Source organism: Lipotes vexillifer, unplaced genomic scaffold (genome assembly GCF_000442215.2).
Source record: "Lipotes vexillifer unplaced genomic scaffold, Lipotes_vexillifer_v1.1 scaffold1718, whole genome shotgun sequence".
Taxonomy (NCBI): domain Eukaryota; kingdom Metazoa; phylum Chordata; class Mammalia; order Artiodactyla; family Lipotidae; genus Lipotes; species Lipotes vexillifer.
The window spans coordinates 23,230-32,892 of NW_006783672.1; the positions used below are offsets into that span (position 1 = coordinate 23,230).

General features: G+C 68.4%; 1 protein-coding gene across 1 annotated transcript in view; it reads right to left on the reverse strand.

Moving 5' to 3' along the window:
* Positions 1-9,616, reverse strand: part of JAG2 (jagged canonical Notch ligand 2) — a 22,588-nt gene extending 12,972 nt beyond the window's left edge. Inside the window, exons 1-3 of the mRNA XM_007456371.1 lie at positions 9,551-9,616; positions 9,028-9,378; positions 1,591-1,648 (exon numbers count right to left, since the gene is read on the reverse strand). Of these exons, the coding sequence (XP_007456433.1) occupies positions 1,591-1,648; positions 9,028-9,378; positions 9,551-9,616 (475 nt within the window). The remainder of the gene's footprint in view (positions 1-1,590; positions 1,649-9,027; positions 9,379-9,550) is intronic.
* Positions 9,617-9,663: the final 47 nt, after the last annotated feature.

Below are 9,663 nucleotides of genomic sequence, written 5' to 3' on the forward strand. Positions count from 1 at the left end.
CCCCCACCGGGCACCACGCCCACCCCTCGCCACTGGACGTCACTGGCCACCCTCCCGCCCCTGCCGGGACCCCCTCTCTCTGAGGGCCTACCCGTCAGCAACCGCACCACTCAGTACCGCCCATCTGAAAACAAGCCTCTCTGGGCCCCGACCACGCACGGATCCAGCGACCCGATGGCTGGGCCTCCCTTCAAACCAAGCTGCCGCGTGGGCGGAAGCGCCCTGAGCTGGCAACCACGGGCACAGGGCTCGTGGTACGTCTCCCTACACACTGGTACCAGTTTGGAGAAGTCTGCAATAAGAGGCTAAGGATCCCGTGCACCCCCCACCCCTGAGCTACAGGAAAGGCCAGGCCCCTCCCTGAAGCGTCTCTCCCTGGGCCGACCCATCCCCGCCCTCCTCCGGGGAACACTCCTGCCCTGGGCGGCCTGTCCTCACGCCCGCCCAGCCCCGCTGACCGCCGCTTCCAGCGGCCCCTCTGCGTCCCCACAGTGTCATCACCTGTGGGACCCAGGGGCTCGGTCTGCCTCGGCATCCAACTGCCCGCGTGACACTGCCCCCAGACACAGCGCGTCCAAACTGTGCTCCGGCCCATCCGCATGACGGCTTCTCGGCCCTGCAGCTGCTCAGGCCACCCCTACCTGCTCTCACCACGTCCAACCCACCAGCAAGCCCCGTGCCTCGGCCTTCAGAGCAACCGGAGCCCCTCTCACCCCGCAGGCTGCTCCTGGTCCCAGCACCCCCAACCGCCACCTGCGTTCACACGACCGCCTCCTCACCCATCTCCACGCCGGCCCTGCAACCCGCCCTCCAGCAGCAGCCTGAGCGACCCCGCTCCAGGAGAAAGCCAGCCCACGAAGCCTCCGCGACCTGACCCCGGCCTTGCTGACCTAATCACTGCCTCCACCCCTGCCACGAGGGCCCCACGCTCCTTTCCAGACGCCTCGGGCTCACTCCTGCCTCAGGGCCTTGGCATTTACTGCTCCTGCCGTGCACGCAAATGCTCTTCCTCGTGTGTCCACGGAAAACCTCTCTGCCCTACCACCACAGGGCCCCGCAGACGCCGTGCAAGGTCGGCCAGCCACCAGGTGAGCCTGTGGGGGAGGGCCACCAAGCCCCACGTTCCAGGGCAGATGGGCAGAGAGGGGCTCAGAAAGCCAGAGAGAGCTCTCGGCAGCGAACCACTCCGCTGTGCCACTGACCCGGCCTCAAGAGAATAGGCTTGGGTCTGGGCATCAGCAGGAGGCTACGGGAGCGCTGGGGAGGCCCAGGTGCGGGCCCTCGGCCCTCAGTGAGGACACACGCCCATCAGAACAACACAGAGGAAGCTGAGACTGGGGAGGAGGGCAGTGTACGTGCAGCTCAGCAAATCACAAGTGTGGCAGAGCTTCCTGGCAGCCAGGGCAAAAAGGGAAACAGCACAAAGATCCTCAGGGTAGAGGCAGCTTTCCTGCCACGTGGGCCTTTGTCCCCAGCAGGCAAAGGACCAGGAATCTGGCTACGTGCATCTCCGTGAACGAGGGGGTCAGCCTCCCAGTGCCCTGAGAGAGGCCCTGCAGGCAGCGGTCCACCCAGCCGGGGCTAACTCACCATCCGGGGTGGTGTCATTGTCCCAGTCCCAGGCCTCCACGATGAGGGTGAAGGAGCGCTGCGGACAAAGGGGGGCGCCCGTCAGGTACCCGAGGCCCTGCCCCAGCCCAACCCTCCCCCCGCAACCACCACCGTGCCTCGGCCACACCCCCACTTTATCCCTCGGCTCTGAGGAGGGGTCTCCTCAGCAGACCCCGAGACGACCCCCTGGAGGAGGAGGACTGCCCCTCCTGGTCACGAAGGCTCAGGGGGTGTGAGCTTGCGGCTCCCGCAGCTCCGTGGCCTACCGGCGAGCCTGACCGGCTTGGGTCAGGACGGAGAGAAGGGAGAGTGATCCAGACAGAGCAGCGGGCAGAAGGTGGGCACAGCTGGAGCAGCTGCAGACAGGGGTGCCAGGCGGCCGGGGACCAGAGCGGGTTGAGCGGGAGGCCCCTCGGCAGCTCACGGGGACCCAACCCATCGTGGGGAACAGGAGGTCCCACCCCCAGCCTGGGACAATGCCCCGTCACCAGGCCACGGGACGGCAAGGGGCAGGCCCAGGCGCTGGTGCCGCCCCCTCCCCCCCACCCCGGGACACAATGAACGTCTGCCCCACTAGCCTGCCTCACCCGAGACCCGGAAAGCGGCCCCTGCTGCACAGATAGGGAAACTGAGGCCCAGGGACTGCCCAAGGCAGCCTCAGCCTATACTCTCTCCCCCTCCCTGCCCCCAAGACCATCCGGCCCTCGGGCACCAGGCAAATGATGGGGTGAGTGATGGGCTGACATCACTGAGCAGCCCCAGGACACCACCACCCCGCCTGCCGTGAAGACAGCCAGTTGCTCCCGGCAGAAGCTCGCGCCTCACCTCACCCCTCCCTGCCCAGCTCTTCCCCGGCCGGGACCCTCCGTGGCTCCCCCCTCCACGCTGCTCGGCCCCCTCTCGGGCCAGCCACAAAGGTGCCGACTACCACCCACCCGGCCCTAGCCCCACCCGGGCTGGGGGCTCACAGGACAGGGCCACGTCTGGGACACGGGCTGGCTGGCTTCCTGCCCGAAGGCTACTGCCCTGGGGAGGCCAGACGCCTCCCCACCCTCAGCACCCCCATCTCCCAGCCCCTGCAGCTGCCTGCTGGCACCCCACCCCACTCAGCCCTAGCTCTGCCGTCCCCCACATCCCGGCCCCGGGCAGCTCCCCGCGGGCTGCCTGCCACATCCAATCACACCCACAGCCCCTGGACACCCAAGCGTGGTCCTCCCTCGGGGACCCTCCTCGTCCCCTCTACCCCGTGCCTCCAGCTACCCTTCCTCTTCCCGCCCCTCCCACGACACGGCCTCAGAGCCTAGGACACATGTGCCCACCCTCAACTTTGCTCAGCTCACCTACGCCGCTGCCCCTGCCCTGAGCCCAGCCCCCCAGCAGCTGTCTCCCAGACAGCCCTGGACAACCCGCAGGAGTTCATGCTCACAGCCGCCACCCTAGGACCCACACCCAACCAAGAAGCATGAGCGGGAAGCGGGGAACCACCCTCCATCCTTCTAGAAGCCCGCCCCCCGCCCCCATGGAGCTGCCCCCAGGCTCTCAATCCCACCGCTTGAGTCTCCCTGAAACCCATTCCCTCAATCCTGCCACCGCCCTCGGCCAGGCCAGCAGGACCTGTGCCCAGGCTGCCCATCTCCACCAGAAGGGCTCCCGGCAGACACTGGGGCCTCCACACCCCCGTTCACAGGAGCCCCAATGACCCCCAGGGCTCTGCCCACATGTCCCCCACTGCTCAGCCCTCTTGGGGCTCCCCGTGGCGTGTGCCCTCCTCACAGATACCCAGCACGCCCACCCTGCCCCTGGGCCTTTGCACACACGGCTCCATCCCTCTGCCTGGAATGCTCCCGGCGGACAGGTGAGTCAGCGGGGCACGGAGCTGCTGTTCTAAAAGGGGGTCAGGGCAGGCCGTGGAGAGGGTGCCTCTGGGCTTGAGGCTGCAGAGTACGGGAAGGGGCCACGTGGCAGGGCCTCGCGCTGGAAGAGCAGGGATGTGGGAACAGGGGTCTCAGAGTCAGATGGCGGGGCTGCCAGCCCCTGTGCCAGTCTTGGTGCTAACGCTTTGGAGCAAAGTGGGTGGCTGCCAGGTGAGTCTGAATGAGGCCAGAGACCAACGGGGCTTCAGCAGTCGTGCTGGCCACCTGACAGAACGGGCTATAAAGGACACAGGAGGAAGCAGGGAGCTGACGTGGGCTGCGCCCAAGAGGGCGGGACCACAGCAGTCAAGGTCCCCAGTAGGGCAGGTGGAGGAACGCTCCAGGCCGGGCTGCCCATCCCACAGGGGGCTCACCCCTTGGGGCAGCCGGAGTCCACCTCCCCACACCTGGGCTTCGGGGAGTAGGGAGCGCCTCCTGGCTCCCAGGAAACCCCACGCCAGCAACTCAGGTAGGATTACCGCCACCTTCACCAGAGCCCAGGGCTCCGGTTACCTGCTCCCGCGGGGACATGAGCTGCCCGCCCCCCGCAAGGGCCCCACCGCCCGCCAGCTGGGTCCCCTACGCCTGGGCGGCAGGAAGTCGTCCCGAGAGAACCTGAGCCGGGGGGGGCGCGCCTCCTCTCCTTCTCCCGACTGGCCTCTAGGACTCAGTTTCCCTCCTGCAAATGGCAACCTTTCATTCCACGGCTGCTGCCTTGGGGGCCATGGGCCCGGCAGGGCTTTGTCAACCCCAGGTCTCTACAGAACAGGAAAAAGGCAACAGGCCTGGACGGGAGGCCTCGGAGGGCACCCTGTCATCCCAGGGACTTGGCTCGGGGGTGGGTGCCTGGGCAGGGTCGATGACAGCTAGGGGCGGGCTCCTTAGGAAGCAGGCAGGGGAACACCCCTGGCCAGGCACAGTTGGGCCACCAGCCTGCACAACATCGACAGGCCCACCCAGCAGGCTGGCATTAGTCCCTGAAGACCCAGCCACACCTCTTCCAGGAAGCCCGCCCTGACCTACCCACACCCGCATCCCAGCCCGACCATGGCCTCCTTCCTGGCCCACCCCCGAGACCAGGTCCAAACCCTTTGTCTGACCCCCCAGAAAGGATGATGGAGCAGCCGCCCAAAGACATGGAAATGGCACAGGGCAGACATGGGGCCGGATGTACCACACCCCACCGCCCAGGACACCCCAGGCCAAGAAGGCCTAGCACAGACCCTGGACCTACTGCCCTGGTCCACGGGCTCCACCCTGGCTCCTCTCCCATAGCACCCTGCATTAGCGCCCGGCCCCCCACGGAGCAGAGCTTGATGCTGGCGCCAGGAGCTCTAAGCACAGATACGTTTCCTGAAACCTGAGCTTTAGAAAGGCCCAAGCCTCTGCCTCCATTGTCACCCGACAGGGAGGGGAGGGGGCCACCTCCCCTCAAGGCGCTGGGCCCCGGCACCCCGGCAGGAGGAGCGGACCGCAGGCCTCCCCACAAGGGAAGCCAGACACCCACACTCTGCACCAGGGACCAGACAGGGCCTTGCCTGGGCGTGCCCCTCCCACCCCACTGCAGGCCGGCAGCCCACGGTCTCACAACACCTCATCACACGCACGTTGCGGGGCTGCAAAGCCCACAGTCAGGTCGACCCTGGTCACACCAGGCTCACGGTAGCCTGGGGGATGAGGACCCCGGTGTACCTGGAGTCTGGGGGGATGCGGGCCCTGGCTCAGGCCTGAGAATTAGAGATGCCTGTCTCCACCAAGAAACCCCTCACTGGCCCAGCCTGCCCTCATCCAGACACTAGCCCTGAGAGGGTCCCTGAAAGCCACAATCCCTCCAAGGAGCCCCTGCCCACACCCTCCAGCAAGCTCTTCCTTGCCACGCTGCAGCCTTGCTCCCCAACCCACCTCTCAAGGCCCAAGGACAAAACCCCCGCCCGCATCCAAGAGCTCCACTGGCCGGTGCAGCCCTCTCGGTGTCCCCACTTTGCCCGAGAGCCCCACCCTGCTGCCCCAGTATCAAAGCCTTGACCAAGACCCCTGAAGCACAGGGCAGGTGACTGGGCACGGAGCAGGTGCAGCCTGCCGAGCCCCACCTGAGCAGGATCCCAAGGCCCCAGTGGGAAGGTATGGAGAGGAAGGGGGCAGAGAAGGCCCCGGGAGCAGTGTGGGGAAGGTGCCAGGGTCCACGTTAGCCCCCCACCCCAGTCCCCAGCTCCTTGGGGGTCGGGAGGACACGGAGGGTGGTGCCACACACCACCCAGGGCAGCTTGGGCGCTCCCAGGCGCAGACCTTGGCCTGGCCCACCTTGGGATGGGGGCTCGTGCCGCTGACAAGCCCCCTTGGCAGTTGGACGTGGCGGGGCTGGGCCCTGTGTTCGCATCCCGGCAGACCTCCCCCTTGGGTGTGCATGCCCCCGACTGGCCCAAGTCCCCCGCCCACCCCTGAGCACATCACAGACCCCGCAAGGGACTCTGGCCTTCTGCTGGGCAGCCAGCGAGGAAGTGGGGAGACTAGGCCAGCCGGAAGGCCAGGCTGGGCACTGAGCCCTGCAGCCCTGTCTCCCGCCCACAAGCCCACACAGTTGCACCACGCGGCCAGGTCCCAGGACCTGCTCTGGCCCACGATCTCAGGTTGGCTACACCGTCAGAAACAGGATCAGGCCCAGGCCCACCTCGGTTCTCCTCACGACTCCAGCTTGGCCTTCACGAGCGGCCACACCCCATCTGTGCCACCATACACAGCCATGCCCTCGAACCCACAGGGCTCGCTCCAGGAGAGAGGCCCTCGACCTGTGGGCCAGCTCCTGGGGTCCCAGCTACCAGAACATAAACCAAGTAGGCAGGTGTGGCCTCTAACTAGGTAGCAGGCCTCCTCAGTCAGGGCCCCCGATGCCACACTGCACCTCCATCGGCCAGCCCCATCCGGCCCCTCCAACAGCCCCAGTGGCCACCTACCACACCCAGAGAGAACTCACGCGTGCGCACGTGCACACACACGTGACCAAACGTGGCCTCCGCCCTGCTAACTACAGGCCAGGCACTGGGGCCGACATGGCATCACCTACCTCCTGGGGGGACCAGCGAGACGCATACAGACATCCATGGGGCTGGATGAGAAGAGAAGAGGCAGGCCTCACACCCAGGCTGACCCCGCCTCCCTCACCTCCAAAACCCTGGACACGCCCCTCTCCAGAAAGCTAAGCCCAACACCAACCTGAAACCACAGGCGGTAGACAGCGCAGGGACCCGGGCCCACGCAGCCAGGTCAGGGTGCCCCGACCAGGTCTGGGGCAGCGGCGGAGGGGGGCGTTCGGGACTGGCTGAGGGTCACTGGGGCAGGCGCAGACCAGCTGCCGGCCCTCCCCTCCAGGGGCCTGGGCCGGGTGCAGGAGGGCGGCTCCCCACACCCGTGTACCTGCAGCCACCTTCAAGGCCCTGCTCACACCCCTACTCCAGGGTCCTGAACGGGAGCCCTCCCATCTGAAGCCCCGAGGCAAGGCCCGGCCCCCTCCTCGGTCTCCAGGACACCAAACACAGTCCTCGCTTTCTCCGGTCAGGGTCAAGGGCCCTAGTGGGCACACTGGGTTCCAAACTCGCCCCAGCTCAACTCACCCCAGCTCACGGGATGGAGCTGGACTTGCAGCAGGCAGAGGCAGTGTGGCCCCAGCGCTGCTGCCGGCCGAGCGGAAATACCAGTGCGCTGGCATCGCCGGCCCGGCTGCAGGCCTGGCAGCCAGACCACACTACTGGCAGCGAGAAGAGGACAAGAGCAGCCCCCCGAGCACATGGCGACCCCCCAGCCTCACCCCAGGCCAGAGGGTGGGCCACCTGCTCCTTCCAAGAAGATCCAGCTGGGGGCAGGAGGAAGGGAGGGGAGCTGGCCCAGGACCTGGTGCCCAGTCTGCAGGCTCCTGCCTGGGGAGACCAGGGCCTGCCCCGTCCCGTTCCACCCCTGGCCGGCCAGCGGGGCTGAGCGCCTGAGGGACACGCGTTGGCCCACCACATTCCTCCAGGCCTCCCTGCCCCCACGGCCACTGCTGCCAACTTGAGCCGAAAACACATCCTCAGGTAGCGATTTCGAACCGTGCTGGCTCCGGCCCAAGCGCAGATGACAGGCTGCGGGCCCTGCTCAGACCTGCCTGCCGCGCCGCTGCGGGGGCGAGGGGGCTGGGCTCATCCCGGTGCCCGGGGCCTCCCAGGCCGCCCCTGCCATTTCCACCCCAGGGACACATTCCCCGCCTGAGGCCCCAGGGTCAAGGGAGACCCCAGAGGCCAGCCAGGTATGTGGGGGTAGGGCTGTGGCCCCAGGGGGCTGTAGCCAGGGGTCAGGAAGGGGGTAAATAGGATAGGGGAGGCCCCCGGCCCAGGCTGAGGTGAAGGTGCCAGCACAGGGCTCAGAGCCGGGTGGGGGAGGAGGGTGTCAGGCCTAACTTCAACCAGCCCGGCCTCAACCCCCCGTCTCTTCCAGGACCAAGACATCAGGTGGACATATTCCTGTTGGCTCCCGCTGGCTGGTCCAGCCAAAGGTCCTTAGTCAGAAGGACAGCCTCTCAGTTGGAGCCTGGCATCCTGCTACAGCTAGACCCACCCCAGCTGCGGGCACCTGCTCCTGCACACCGAGGCCCTGCTTTACAGGGTCCTCTCTCATCCCTGCCCCCACCCAGTTCCATGCATGCAGCACAAAGACCTGGGAGGGCCACATCAGGCAGCAGGAAGCCTTCACCTGCCCAACCACAGCTCCCTACAGTCCACGGTGATGAACCACATACCTACCAGCATTCTCAGGCCCAAGGCTCCTGCCTGACAGGCCAGCCCCAAGCCCCCTCCCACAAAAAAATAAAACCAAAAACCCAAGACTGCAAGGTGTAAGGAGCCTGACAGAGAATCACTGCACCAGGGTCCACTGAACCTTCCCCCCGGGTCTGGGCCAGGAGCAAAGGCTGCCACCAACACACGTGCCCGAGGTCTGCCCGGGCCCAGGTCCCCCGGTGCCCGCCGGAGCTGCCACCCCCCACCCCCGCCCCCGGGCATCCAGGAAACTGCAGGGCGGACACAGGCTGGCCAAGGGCCCAGGCGACTCCGCCGGGGCCTGCCCCAGACCAGCCCCAGCACGCGCAGCGCACATGCCTCACCGGCCTGCCCAGGCCCGAGGCGCCTGGCCGCGCCTCCCCACCCAGACAGACACGCGCAGGGCGACGCAGGCACACGCCGCGGGCGGCCGTGCACGCGGGCCGAGGCCACCCCGCCCCGCCGCGACCCCCGCGCGCCCACGTGGCCGGGCGCGGACCCGGCCCCACAGAGCAGGCGCCCGGGGCCCGCCCGCCGCGCGGCGCCCCCTGCCGGCCCCACCCGCAGGGTCCGGGCGCGCGAGGCTCGCACTTACGGCCGGGGCCGCAGGTGCCGGGAGGCCGAGGGGCCGAGGGGCGGCGGGCAGGGCGGGGCCGGGGGCCGGGCGCCGAGCGCAGAGGGAGAGGAGGGCTGGAGGAGGCGGGTGGGGGCGCACGTACCGGCCAGGCGAACTGGAAGGGGATGACGACGAGACCCGGGTCCTGGTCGCCTCCGGCCCGAGCCCGGGCCCGCGCCCGGTCCCCCGCGGCGCCCGCCGGCGGCAGGTAGAAGGAGTTGCCGCCCAGCACGGGCGTGGCGCCGTGGCCGTAGCTGCAGGGCCCCGTGGGCGTCACCTTGGCCTGGTACTCCTTGAGGCACACGCGCACGTACGTGTCGCACTCGTCGTGGCCGCAGCCCCCCGCGCGCGTCGTCCGGCCGTCGCCGTCACAGCAGGCGCCGCTCAGCAGCTCCCCGTTCACGTTCCGCAGCGCGCTCAGCTGCAGCTCGAAATAGCCCATGGGCCGCGCCGCCTAAAAATAAGGCAGAGGGAAAACGCAGGGAAGCGCGGGCCGGGGTCGCGAGCCGGGGCGCCCCGCCCCCACCCGCCACGCAGCCTCGAGGGCTTCCGAACCGCGGCGCTCGCAAGCGATGCCGTCAGCCCCGAGGGACGGCCCGGTGCGCCCCGTCCGCGCCCCCGCTCACCTGCACGCAGAGCGCCAACAGCAGCAGCAGCTGCCGGGGCAGGCGCCCCCGGCCCCACGCCCGCATCGCCTCCTCGACCCCGCCCGCCGGCCCGCCGCCGCCGCCGCCGCCGC